At 41.5% G+C, this 14,493-nt stretch overlaps 1 protein-coding gene across 4 annotated transcripts in view; it reads left to right on the top strand.

Moving 5' to 3' along the window:
* Positions 1–13,419, top strand: part of DCBLD1 (discoidin, CUB and LCCL domain containing 1) — a 30,575-nt gene extending 17,156 nt beyond the window's left edge. For 2 of the 4 annotated variants that reach the window (XM_083608554.1, XM_083608555.1), the window contains exons 6-15: positions 394–527; positions 1,629–1,669; positions 2,119–2,334; positions 4,635–4,759; positions 7,546–7,693; positions 7,802–7,918; positions 8,781–8,871; positions 10,319–10,368; positions 11,292–11,426; positions 12,678–13,419. In XM_083608554.1, the coding sequence (XP_083464680.1) occupies positions 394–527; positions 1,629–1,669; positions 2,119–2,334; positions 4,635–4,759; positions 7,546–7,693; positions 7,802–7,918; positions 8,781–8,871; positions 10,319–10,368; positions 11,292–11,426; positions 12,678–13,192 (1,572 nt within the window). In that variant the 3' untranslated portion in view covers positions 13,193–13,419. The remainder of the gene's footprint in view (positions 1–393; positions 528–1,628; positions 1,670–2,118; positions 2,335–4,634; positions 4,760–7,545; positions 7,694–7,801; positions 7,919–8,780; positions 8,872–10,318; positions 10,369–11,291; positions 11,427–12,677) is intronic. The other 2 variants (XM_083608556.1, XM_083608557.1) reach the window with 2 other exon arrangements.
* Positions 13,420–14,493: the final 1,074 nt, after the last annotated feature.

The following is a 14,493-nucleotide window of genomic DNA, read 5'->3' on the forward strand; positions in this document are numbered from 1 at the left end:
ATAACCAAATTTAGGAACATTTTCCTCAGCCTTGCCCTGCATATAGTATAATATCTTCAGCATGTTGTTTTATTCTTCTGCACATATGATGTGGAAATGACACTCAGTTAATTATTTTCTGAGGAAGCATGTGTGGGGGAGGATTACTACACTGTAAAATATTAACCTTAGAATATATTTGTCCAACAAGTAGATTGATCTTAAGTCTCTTCAGCATGTTTTCACATTTAACTTAGGTAATTTAGCATACAGAAAATTGCTACTTCCTTTTGCATTTTTGACTTGAATTTTTTTAGGGCACCGCATTTATTCGTTTTGTTTTATTGTGTTGACTGTGAGTTTGTTTGAATACTAAAATCTTGCCTTACTTTTCACTTGATTTCTGCACCTAAGACTTCCTTATTGTGCAAATCTGCCATACACGCTGGAGTAATTGCAGACGAACTGGGTGGTCAGATTAGTGTGATTAAACTGAAAGGAACAAGCCGGTATCAAGGAATCCTAGCCAATGGCATCCTTTCTCAGGAGTAAGTATTGGTTGTGTTCATGCATAGTGTGTGTGCTAGTCAGCCATGATACACACAAGCCATTTTCCTGCACACAGAGCCCCTTCAGTCCTTCCTTTGTGTGAGTCGGAAACTCTTGTTAACCATTGTTTTGTCCGAACTATGTACTGAAATGGCCATGTTTGGAGCATCATGTTTTCACTTAATCAGCCAAGATGTGAACAGGCATTGTGCATACAGCTGCTTTCATCCTCCCTTCACATGAGTAGGCAAACAAACCAGGAACTCTTCCATTACCCATAATTTACCTTTGGATCGAATTAGAAAAACAATGGGTGGTATCCAGTTTAAGTGATCCATCAGCACAATGATACTTGCACGATCCATCCACTTGCACAATGATACTTCATTCCGCCTTCTCCCTTTGTGTACCCCATAAATCTGTTCTAGGGGCTACCCCAACCCTCCAGACCAGATTCGGGGAAGATGTGGGCGAGGGGAGGGAAGAGAGGTGGGGGAGCTCAATTGCACAATTGATTTCATTTAAGGTACTGTTAATAGTGACAGGCACTATCCTCCGGGTGTTTTGAGTTAATAAACTGAGAGCTGTTTAGATTTAAAGTGCACTGAGTTATGCAGGCTTATGATAAAATTGCAACTATATCCTTGGTTCCCCGCCCCCCTTGATATTTATATGGTTCCCAAAGTTCAGATATTGTACTAAAAAGCTCCAAAAACATGTAAGTTGCATGTCCCCTTCCCACAGAAAATTATGGGACGCATTCAAGCCAGAGTTCAATGTATTGAAGCCTCGTTGCTTTCAAGTGGGGAGTTAAGCACAAGTCAACTGCTCCTTGTTGTACTGTACTTACATCCTGCTCTGTTTTGAGAAACTCCAGAGCAACTTAGATGAGGCTCCCTCAATGGTCTGGTCATTGTTCGCCAGAGTTAGATGATCCATGACCAATCCCTGTACTGTATAGTACTTTAAAGTATTTATTTTGGTGCATCAAGTTGTAGGATCAAAAGGCAGGGTAAGAATAAAGCAGAACTATTTCAGCTTAAAATTTCTTGTACATGAGTAGCTAATCAAAATGATAATGTCATCTCTTTTTCTTACAGTGGCTCTCTGTCAGATAAGCGGATTATTTTTAACTCAAATGGTAAGGCTATTTTTTTTTTCATTTTAGACATTATTAATGCATAATCCAGGAAAAGCCAAAGCACTCTCCAATTAAAATAAATACAATTTGGGGCCAAATACAATGAACTACTTTATTTTGTTTGCTTGTTAATGAAGAATGTATATACTACTTACTTTATAGGAGATCTCCAAGTAGTTTACAAAGAACCTATCTAAAATATTCATTTAAAAATAATAATGATAAAAACAAATATTAAAAACAAGTTATTATAACATATTTAAAGATCAAATTATTTTGTTTACAGGAGTTAGGCTAGGGCTCATGGGTGGGTAGAGAAAGAAACATTTTCAGAAACTCTTAATGATATTTGGGGGGAAATTAATCAAGTCTTCTAGGTTGATGATTATAGTCATAGTTAATACCGTTATCTGAAAATACACTTTCCTCCCTTTTTTTCACTTTGGAAGGTTGCAATCAATCACTGAACCTAGAAGGACGAAATGCATCTGATGGTCAGATCACGGCGTCATCATTCTGGGATGAAACCAATGACATTGGGGAGGTGGTTCCGTGGTCTCCTGTTAGGGCCTGGCTCAAAGTCCAAGGGCCTTCCTGGGCAGCAAACCAGAGCAACTCTCGGCAGTGGCTAGAAATTGACCTGGGAGAAAGGAGAAGAATAACAGGTCAGTTGTCTGTCATAGCAAGAGTACGTCTCTTAAGTTTAGTGTCATTCAGTTATCGGTTGTGACCCTATGCAGCTTGCTTACTGTTCTTGTAAGGTAGATTTCCTCAGGTTTTAAGTGAGGTTTCAAATGGTACTCCGAGCAAGGGCTATTTACAAATGTAATGTATATATGTCTCGTAACACTGCAACAATTACTTTCTGCCAAAAAACAACAACAACTAAGGGTTGTATCCAATGTTAATCCTACTTGGAGTAGACCTGTTGAAATTAATGGACATTGCTTACTTAGGACCATGAATTGCAGTGAGTCTACTCTGAGTAAAATGTAGGTACTTACAACATTGAGTTGTTAAAACTAGCAAAGACCAATTGAAATACACCCCACCCCCCCGAAAGGCCAAATTTTACTGCCCACACAGCTGCAGTTCAGGAGCAATATGCCTTTCCAGTAACCAAATGGGAAATATTTTATGGTTCGATAAATTGCAGAAGGCCCAATGGGGCTGAGGTCCTCTTCTTATCAACAGCTAATAAGCCTTTATCATTGAAATGCAGAAAGGAATTCCTCATACTTGCATCTTCTATCGTCTTTTTGGAATCTTGTCGTTGGTTATAATTGTGTTCTTCTAAAGCTTTTAGACAAACAAAACTAAATATATATGAGTTCTTCTGGGTTGTTAATGAGGCTCCATTCTTTTCATATATCCCTCAATTTGATCTTATCAGGAGCACCTTAGATGTTTTCCCTTACGCCTGCCATACTATGCTGGAAGTCTAGGACTTGCTGTTCTTGTAAATAATAGCTTAAGGCTGGGGGCAGGGGAGTAGGGCACCAATTGCCCCACCCAGATAACAGGTTGCACAACACTGGGTGAGAATTTATTTGCAGGGCCCTGATAACGGACACTTAGTCCCATCCTGAAAATAGTTCTTTTGCCACTATTCACACAAAGAGCCATGCTTACACAAATGCAACCACATCTGCCCATGCCCTGCCTTACACACGCTCACATGTGCCCCACCACCTCCCATTGTTCCACATCTCACATCTTCTGCCGATACCCAACAACTAGGGACAGCATTCACTGTTACCATGATTGGTGATGAGAGTGTAGTTCTATTCTGGATTTGATGAAACTATGCATTGTGTTTTTAATACATAAGCTTCAGGCTGCAGCTGTGCATGTGCTCTTTTCTTTTGTGCATAGGGGGTGACGTGGATTAGGATTAGGTTTAATCCTTTCCTCCCCAACTGTGATGCTCCCCAAGACTCCCTCCTCCTTTCTCAAACACACCTCCTAATAACACCAATAGGGATTTTAAAGTTTCTTTTTTATTATCAGTAGCTGCTGAAAGGGGTCTGAACCTTTTGGGGAGAGGGTGGCATGACTCTTTGTGCACTGCAGTCCTGTTTTGGATTGGGTTCCCTTTGCTTGCTTTTGAGTAAGAAAAACCACACACACAATTGCAGGATAAATGTTAAATGTAATTATAATTGGTACCCCAATTTCAGATGAGCCATTACACACTTGGATATGGGGACCCTTTCCACATTACAGAAACACCTGTGTAATTAGCTGGAGGCCTGGTTGTTGTTGTTGTTGTTGTTGTTGTTGTTATTATTATTATTATTATTATTATTATTATTATTATTTGCTGAGATCCCACTCATCAGCTTACCTGAATCTGATTCACCCGTCACATGGTAGCTATTCAGTGGTCAAAGAGGGCTGGGATGTGGCCTCACTTCTACTCCAGCAGACCTATAACCATCCCACTTCTTCTATGGACATAACTGAGGCTGACCTAACCACCCCGTTTCCGTTTTGTCCCATTTTTGCAACTGTTTCTTGAGTCCATGTTGCTGGCATGCTTTTGCAGTTTTGCTGGACAAATTGCCAATGCCAAAGGAGGGGAGAGCATGTCTGTTCAAATATTAATTAGCTTTCATTATCGGTTTTGTAGATTGTGGTGTGCTCACTAGAGACACTTGACTGTAAAAATGATTCTTGCGATCCAGAGCCTGTGCAAGTGTGATGTTCCAGATGAGCTTCACAAGTGCAGGAGAGCCTTTCCCCTATCACTATTGACAGTGGGAGAGCCCTAGCATGTACATCTGAGGATGCCTTTACAAATATTATAGTAGAAAATGAAAGGTTTTCAGGTGGTGACATTTCTTAATTTTGCTGCAGATATAAATGAGTGATTGTTGTTTGAAGGAAATGTATGCTTATTTTACTATTATTAACCAACAGACCAAAACAGATCCCTTTTGTTTACTTTCTCTTTCATTACAAGGAATTAGAACCACAGGGTCCACAATGCTCAATTTTAACTATTACGTTAAGACGTTTATTGTCAACTATAAAAATAACAACTCAAAATGGAGGACTTACAAAGGAATCCTAAGCAATCAAGAAAAGGTAACTAGGGAAGTGGGGAGATAAAGGGCAAGGGGGAAATGGTGGATGCCTGGGGTGGGGTGTTCTCCTGCAGCCCAACTTCCATCTTCCATCCTTTTCAGACAGCTGGAACTATTGGATTGTTATACTCAAATCTTGTTTACTCCAGTGGGTTTTCAGCACCCTCATTACACACGGGGCGCTGTCTAGGATTAGTTGCGGCTTGGGTAATTTGCCCTGTCCCTTACATTAGGAAGACTCCAGTCTAGTTTCGCCATGGAGAAATGATTTCATTTGAAAACATTTGTAAGGAAGCTAGAGATTCCTCTTCACTAGAGGAAGCTGGATGAGCAGTTTGGCAGGAAAAAATATTATTTGGGCTATGAGAAGAAGCAGGACAGTGTACTAAAGTGCCCTCTTTGCCATTTTCTTTCTTTATAGGTACAGTAAAATATGCTTTTGCATATACATACATCCACCCACCCCACGGACAGAGCCTTCTTCCGTCTTCAAATTTCACTGTGGGGGAAGCAGATCGGATTGTTTTCAGGGAGACCTATATGTGATGCAGCAGCTACTTGCCCCTCAAATCTTAGACTGTTATTTGCCCTCCTGTAGATAACAATCTGTATTTTTAAAATCTTCTCTCACAACCTACGGTGTGGGGGCGGGGAAGAGCTGCTTGTATTGTGAGCTGATTTTGCATATACTTTAACATTATTTGAGAAGTATTTTCTGTGAAACTACTGCTTGTGGTGGAGCAGCTTTTTTCAATCTATGTTTATAACTTTTAAGTGTTAGAAATCTTCCATTTTATTTCCCCTTCTCCCCTTGTCTTGAAAGCAGGACTTTTCTGGTTTCTAGCACAAGGTTGTAATTGCACAAGGATCTGATAAGGTGTGGCAGGGATATATGCAGAATATTAAGGCTGCAATCCTGAGCACACCTTACAATAAACTAAGGGCCATTGAAAGCAGTGGGAATTACTTCCAAGGTTTGCTCTGTGATGGTGCACGACAAACATTTAAAGCACATCTGCCCCCACAAAGAATTCCAGGAACTGTAGTTTAAGGGTGCTGGGAATTGTAGCTCTGTCAAGGTTAAACTACAGTTCCCATGATTCTTTACAGGGGAGATGCACTTTAAATGTGGGATGTGTTTTCAAGTGCACATCTACATTCTTATGCCCTTTTTCAGCTCCATGAATCAGTCTAGAAGAGGCATGGACTCCTGCTCATTTGACCTACAATAGGAATTGGAGAAGCTCAGCCTTTATCAGTAGGAGATAAAGCAAACACTCTGCAAGCAAACTCTCTGATAAAGTCTGAGTTTGCTTGCAGCTTAGTGAGAGAAACTTACTTTTTTGCCCCTAAATACAAAGGGCAAGTTAGAGATCAAATCTGGAGAACTTATTATCTCCCAGCATCATATACTTGTTTTGGATTTTTTTTTATTACTGAGTTAGCTGCATTGCACAACATGGGAATCTGCTGCAAAGATACTTCAAAAGCGCTGTATTCCACATAGTTGAAAAAAAGTATGGGCTATCAACATATGATTGTAATTAATATTAGGCCTTCTGTGAAACCTTATACAAAAAAGTATAAAAAGAGAGGGCTTTTTAATTGTATTAATTTAAAAGAAGTAGTATGTTTATTTTGCTTTCCACTGGCAGTGCTGATTAGTACTGTCCTGTCAGAAGAAAATCTCAAGAACGCTTTGAGAAAAATAAAACGGCCATCTCCCCATCGCTCTGGCTTCTTTGGCAGTTTCTCCTTCCCTTGCATATCCCCCCCCCCCCGTGTGTCCCCACCCCCACACAGTTCCAAAACTTCCCCTAACCCCCAGAAGTTGATCTTAGGGGAATGGGGAGACTGCAGGGGTGAGGAGGCATTTGCCAAAGATCACCTTGATCCTTGTTCTGCCGACAGAAGGCTCTGCTAGATCAAAGGGTCTTCTGTTCACGGGGGATTACCAGCTGGATACCATTCTTTGGTGGTGGTCACTTTTTAAATCTAAAATGAGAAATGTGCTGCTCTTCCAACCCCACAACACTGAAGTTTCCAATACTTCCCGTTACTAGCAAAGTGGATGGGCCCATGCCAACCAGCAGGGCTGTGAAGCAGGATCACTCACAACAGACAGGGCATGGGGTACCTGCACACTTTGAGGGACAGTGTGCAGGGGAAAAGGATATTATTTTGCACACGCCCATTCCACTGTTTGTGAAGTGGGAGGAGGACTTGTTGCAGGAATACAGTTTTAGAAACAGTAAAAGAGTGGCATTGATTAATGGTGTGTTGAGGAGAGGAAACAGGCACCAGTAAAGGGGCGGGAGAGAGAAAGAGAGAGAGAGAGAGAGAATTGTGCTAGAATTGTACAGGGCTAAAGCCTTCCCTTCAGTTGTTCAGGCTGAGACTGGCTCTACTGGTTGAATTAAAGTGGTATAGTGCTGACTCCGCAGCTTGCTGTGCATCCAGCCTCAAACTCTGCCACAATCTGAAGGAGGAGGAAGAGTTAACTACTCCTTGCTGGCCTTGGACTGTTTGGAGTTGAGCCTGGTTGCGCAAGTAGCTGCTCAGCTGGTCACAAACCCTCTTTTTACTGCTGTACTGCTCCAGTTTAGGACTGCCTACATATTGGAGGAAGAGCTTTAAACTCTGGAGGGTTGAGGTCTTTCCCCGCCATCCCCCAGCGGATCAGCACAGGCTGCTGTTGATTTTTATCCTTTGTGATTTTAAGGGGAGAAGTTGTTGTTCATTGGCTTTAAACCAAATAATGTGGTTCATTTTCCTTTCAAACGGCAGGTATTCAAAGCCAACTCTAATCATGGAGACATAGTCCGGAATAATTTCATTCCCCCCATAGTAGCCCGTTACGTGAGAATTATTCCACAGAGCTGGAACAAAAGAATAGCTCTGAAGGTGGAACTTATTGGTTGTCGCATAAACCAAGGTAAGCCGTTTTACCATTCGGGGGGAAAAGAGAGGTTTGATTGGCAGCAGTATCTGCATGCCCTTCAAATGTTTTGAGGTTCACTTAGTTCCACCTTTTGCCTTGCAGTTAACAGCTCCCTTACGCATCCTCTCTGGCAGAGACCAAGTCAAACCACAGGTGTCTCGGTTAGAAAAGAAGACAGAACCATCACAGAGCCCATACCCTCAGAAGAAGGCAGCTTAGGTAGGAAACACCTTTCATAACCTTAATGGAGGGTGAAGGTCTTAGCACAACTCCTACCACAGACTCTGACAACTTTTCAGAAGTGATAATGTGAACCTATTTCTAAACCACCTTTTTGAATCCCAGTTTTCAAATGCCTGTGAACAAAATGTAATTCATTGAGGTGAGGTTGGCAGAGCACATTCCTGTCTTTGCTACATGGTTTTTACTTTATGAGGGCCAAATGACCAGAAAGAGTGTCTTGTGTTCTGGATATATACAAGGCTTGATCGTATAACTTGAGAGGTATCCAATGCTTAATACCAATCTAACGTGGGTGCAGCTCTGAGCACACGGAGTGATATTCAACAAAGTGGAACACATAATCAAATCATAAGTTAAGCCTGGATATGGGCAAGCCTTCTGCACCCAGATGCAACCTCATTCCTCTTGCTGCACTCTTTCCCTTGTGCAAATGGGGAAAGAAACCAAGAAGAAGGTCTCAGTTAACCATGGCTTCCTGCTGCATGCAGGCTAGAAACTGTGGTTAATGACTTTCAAAACTTGGCTTGTTTGGAATCCATTGTGCATAATTCCTGGCTTGTACGTAACAAGAAGCCATGGTTAACAGCAGCTACCTCCCCCCCCCCCCCCGATCATGTGAAGGGAGGAGTGAAATGGGAGCAAAGGGTGCAAGGAGGTCATGCATATCCTTGCTTGTTAGGCCAGGATTCAATAATGTGAACTAAGTCCCACTGTTTCCTGGGTTCTACATACTCCCCTCTATATACCAGTACTATGTGATATGTAGTCCAGCCCTCAAGCTAGTTCTTCAGCTGGGTTTTCAGTATATTGTAACTTTTTATCTTCATTTCTTTTTAAGGACTGAATCTTACTACCATAATCGTTCCAGTAGTAGTGGTGCTTTTGCTGTTCCTGATATCTGGAATTGGTATCTATGCTGTCGTACGAAAGTATGTAACTCTCACTTTTCCCTCTTCAGAATTGAAAAGCATAAAAATTCCTGTGGTGGTTTTTGGACACATAACTGCCTTTTCCTTAGCTGTTTAGTAGGTTAAAGAGTAACTGGCAGATTTACCTGCTAACAGGACTACACCTGATGATTCCCTTCAGTGCTTTTACAGCAGAAGAGGAAAAATGCTATGACCAAAACCTATAACTGCATTTGCATTATTAATACGAAGTCCCAAGCTTAATCACCAGCATTTCAAATTCTGTCGCCTGGGCTTCCTCAAGTCCCCTCGCCAGCTCCTCATTGTGCTCCTGCTCATCCAATGAGCTCCTTCTCCCAGCTGATGTCCCCATGAATTGCAGGGATTGGGAAAGGGTGGCTCTCTTCACAGAAGGAGTCTTCTAGCCTTTTATAGACAAGCGAGCTAAAATAGGAAGTTCCATGAAAAACAGCAGAAAGATTTCCACAATGATTCATTCCTCACCTGAGGGCTTTTCTGATTGGGAAAGAGATGACCTATGCAAAAGGCTCATGGGCAGTGTACTTCCTTTCTCTCTCTTTCTCTCTGTCACTCTTTCGAGTAACCAGTTGCAAAGTCCATTCCCACCATTTTATAAATATAAAACAAGGAAGAACTACAAGACTGTCTTGTAGTCGCACCCCAAAGAAAAGCAGTCCACTATTAGGGTGTTTTTGGATCAGTAGTTCATTGCTTTAAGTGCTTAAATACAATCTGCAATCCATTTAAGCCTGCATTTCTAAACATCCTTACTTAAGGATGAAATTGTAGTATGTTTGGTCTTTGTAGTTGGCCACCAGAAAAAAATGATTCGCTAGTTATTTTAGGCACAGTATGTAGATTCCGATGGCATCTGTCAGGGGCATTACTGAGTAATTAGAAAGATTTGGAACACAAGTTCATGAAATAAATATGCCTATGTTAATGCATATTTACATTATACAAATTTAGTCTGATTTTCAAAGGGAAATGAATTTACTCTGGCTCTTGCCATCATTCTGTTTTATGTGGGTTGGTCTCTCTGCCCTATCTGGCAGGAATTTCTACTTAAGTATATATGGAAACTGAAAGAAGCCTTATCCAGTATAATATCTATCTGTTTACCTGTCTGCCTCCCCCCCCCCACCTCCTTGCCCAACTCATTCAGCAAATCAGGATGGTGAGTGGATGGGTTTCACCAGTATTCTGCTTTGCATTGTGCCTAGCTACCTGTAAGCATTTTCTTAAGTTTTCAAAAGAGGCGGTAGATCCAGGGTTCAGCATAAAGACCCAGGTCTCCTTCTCCAAGGGACACCCGGTGCCTCTAGTAGCAAAGTTGGGGAAGATCAGTGCCTGAAAATCTAGCCTAGACAGTCAATAGGAGTTGACAGTCACTGGCTCAATGGAACTGACTGAAGCCAAGTGCTATTGTTGCTGTTCTTCATTATAGGAGAGGAAAGAAAGGAGGTGCTTATGGCTCATACGACACTGGAAAACCAGGTGGGTGGTAAAAATCGTGGTTTTGTTCATCGTCTGACAATAATGAGAAAGGGAAATGTTTATGTAGTTGTAACAATATCTTTGTGTGTAGTGAGACTAATTCCCCTTAAAGATCTTACACACAAATAGCACAAGAACTTTTAATATATGTAATGGATGGGTGGAAGTGGAGCAGTCATTGACAGCAGCCAGTGACAGTTTCCTGTGCTTAGTATTTCCTGATCCTTGGAATCGCTGTGGCTTAATCTGGATGGCTTGGATCACGCATCCATTATCCATGTCAATCTCTACCAGGGGATAACTTAATAGAAAAGGGGTTTTGTGGAACCATTTTCATTAAAAGATTTAGATCAGGGTTTTTTATATATATACCACACTCTTGTTCCCTTCTCCCTTGCGGGCCTGCTTCCATGAGATGCTCAGCAAGTCCAAATTTAGCTTTGCTTTGAAATTCAACAGTGCACTGCTATTGAGATGGGTTGTTGGCGAGGGAGATTCAAAAATGATCAGCAAAGCAGCTGATTTAAAATTAAGTGTGTTCATGACTCCAAGAGAACGTCCAGATGATAAATTGCTGGGATCTGAGAGTCCCTTGTGTGACCATACTAGATGAGCTTCTGCTGATTTTTTCACGCACGGACACACGCACACGCACTGCAGCTCTCACCCCCAATATCTCCCTTCATTCCAACTCTCAAGGGTGACTTGTGAAGAACACAAGCAACTGCAGGATGGAAGGGAAGCTAGTTGTCAGGATTTAGCCCTATGTGGTCTGTATAGATAGACTGATCTCTGCTAATGCAAGCTTCTTTTAACATGTCACCCTTTCCAACACACACTCTGAATCAAACTGACAGTTTTAATTTTTTTTGTGCATGCAATGTTTTATATTGGATCACATTTGAGATTTTTAACATTATTAGGACTTGAACTTCTAGGTTTCTGGAAACAAATCAAGCAACCCTTTGTCAGACATCAGTCTACTGAATTCACCATCAGTTATAATAATGAAAAGGATACGCCACAAAAGCTAGATCTCGTCACAAGAGAGATGGCAGGTAACTTCACTGTCTTCTGAAAACAATCCCTATGTAGCACGTAAGAAACGTAAAGAACAGGCTTAGTTTGCCCATCCATAAGAAGAACTTGGCTGTTCTTTGATTGGCAGAATAGAACTTGTACCATTTTTTAATTTATTTATCATATTTCTATTATTGCCCTGCCAGTGTGTTCACATGAAACTGTTGGCATTCTTCTTCCAGATACCTGTAGAGTAATGGCTTTGGCATTCCAACATTCTTCCTTGTCAGGTTACCCATGTGCAATATCAAAGATGTTAAGAAGAGATTTCTCAGTCAGGCCCCTCTAGCCCAGCATCCCATTCTCACAGTGGCGAATCAGATGCCTTTGCAAAGCCTGCAAGCTGGACATGAGGATTTTGCCTGACTATCTATTATTCCTAGCAATGGTTATTCAGAGGCATACTGCCTCTAACAGTGGGGGCAGAACATAGCTATCATGACTAGTAGCTTTTCGGAATTTAGCTGTAACTTGTGGTACCATTCTTTTAGATAGGATGGTGAATAAATTTGACAATTGTGTTCATGTTTTCTTGCTTAGTAACTCTAACATTATAGTGCACATTTTTTTTCTTTCTTTTGCACATGGCTCATGCAGCTTGTATAATCAATAGCTATTCCTCTACTAAGGATCTAATGTAGGAATCTGTTTTTGACCTTTGATAGACTGAAGGCTGGGTTTGTCAGAGTGAGAAGGATGGTTTGATCTTGTGGCGAGAAGGCAGGGGGAAACCAAATGGTCTCTAATAAAATTTGTGCATGGAGGCAGGAGTACTCCAAGGAAAATCTTACGATCCTTATAAATATTTATTGCTCGTTGCCATAGGCCATTGCAAATAAGGAATTAAAAATGCCCATTGACACAAACATAAAACATGAGCCGGTATGCTTCCTATTTGTTCTTGTCTTGAACTTAAAATACATATTTGAAGCATCCTGGAAATGTGCTTAATTTTAGCTTATTCAAGTTAATTAATTGCCTTGACAGTCCACCGACATTCGATTCAAAGTACTTGCTTGAATTTTCTTTGCTGCAGTTGGGAAATAATGTGACTTGGTCAGATGACTCAGGGATAACAGAAAAAAATAGCTGTCTCCTGTAGGCACAATAACAATTTCTTTCTGGGAGAAGGCAAATAATATAGCAGTTTGCTCAGCGCAAATGAAGGTGGCATCCAGTATTTGGTGTGATATGAGATTCTGATGTGATTCTTTCTGTTTCCCATCTAGATTATCAACAGCCTCTCATGATAGGAACTGGGACAGTAACCCGAAAGGGATCCACTTTCAGACCCATGGACACAGAGAATGAGAAAAAAGGTAGCGCCGAGACCGGGAACCATTACCACTGCCCACAGAGAGCAAATCGGCACGATTATGCACTGCCTTTGACCAACCACGAGCCTGAATACGCCACTCCTATTATAGAGCGACACGTAGGAAGAGAAAACGCTTTTCCTTCAGAGAGCTGCTATAACATTCCTACTGCTTCTGCTGCGCATAAATGTTCCCTTTCCACAGGCACTTTCGCTGCCTTGTGCCAGACTGAAATGGGGAGTGAAGATTATCAAACACCGCAAAGTCAGAAGGATTATGACAAGCCAAAAATGAAAGCCTTGCCCACACTTGACTACAATACTGGCTATCAGAAGCCCCAAACCAGTTTATTGACAGATGAGGGCTATTCGACACCCAGATACTGCCTAAAACCGGTAAATCAGACTGCAATGACAGCTCTTCTGTAACCTTAAGGACCAGCGGAAACTCACTGCCATAATGTTTAAAGCACTGGATTAGATTTAGAGCAAAACAAAATTTGCTCTTGGCTAAGGAGTGAAAGCTGTTCGTTGCTGCCTTTGCGGTAGAGTCTTCAGGCAGTCGATTCTCTGCAGCTGCAATATTGGTGCTCCACTCTAACATTGTGCAATGTGTACATACATTTTTAATTTAATAAAAATAACTTAAACTTTAATCCGTTTTGTCCTGTGTGGGCTGGGGGCTGTCAGTGAGAAGAACTGGTCACTGCACTGATTTCTAGACAAGGTAGGACAGTGTCCTAACAAAACAAAGCACGGCGTCTGGGGTTGTTTTCCTGTTGGTAGTTGTGTTAACTAGTTCTGACATGTTACACAGAAGTGGGAGCTAATTAAATTTAAAAGCTAATTTCCTCGGGTCATATCCTATGCTGCAGAACCCCCTGCTTTGAACAGTTTTAACTGTGTGGATAAATCTGTACTTGTTCTGGGCAAAATAAGTTTTGAAAAAATGAGGGATGGTGCATGGTATTGTGATGAGAAGTGATGCTAGTCAATTGCCACTGAGAAATAGCGGGCTCTTCTGTTTCATGGATTTAACTGCCTGTAAATGGTCCATTCTTTAGCCCCAGATTAGGACAAGGGAAAACACCAGGACTAGAACGCAGAGCTGAGTCTCTGCCATGGCCCTAAATATGCACCTCTTCTCCACCATAAATTGCTAATACAAAAACAGCATAGTTGAGATTAGGCAGCCAGTAGGTTTCTAGAAGTAATTTTTCAAACTCACCTCTAGTTTCATAATAGCATCTTCTGAAGAATCAGTACATATACTGCCCACTGTGCAGTAAGCCCCACCAAGTACTGTGGATATTATAGTAGCACAACCTAAGCCTAGCAGTAGTAGTTTGCTTCGGGTCTGCCATCTCATTAAAAATGGGCTCTGCAAGTTGCATATGGAAATATTTTTTGCTAGTTTACTCGCAGATGCTTAGATATTTCGAATGCATTGTTCACAGGCTCCTTGTGGCAGCTTTGTGTTAAAAAATGTTTTTTGTGACTTTGTCTCAAGGGTTTCTTTAAAAAAGGGGGGGCAGGAAAGATGAACTGGAATAGCTGTAAGGATCTCTGCTTGTTATACTGACTTCCCCATCTGGTTCTCACGACTTTCCCCAGGCCACCACCTACTCCCCAAGCCACCTACCTTTCTCTCTGTCCTTTTCCTGTGCTTTTGCCTGGCTGGAATGAGTCCTTCAGCTCTGATGATGTTTCATTCTTACTTAGATGGGGGA

This window comes from Podarcis filfolensis (genome assembly GCF_964270895.1).
Source record: "Podarcis filfolensis genome assembly, chromosome: 3".
In the NCBI taxonomy this organism is placed as follows: domain Eukaryota; kingdom Metazoa; phylum Chordata; class Lepidosauria; order Squamata; family Lacertidae; genus Podarcis; species Podarcis filfolensis.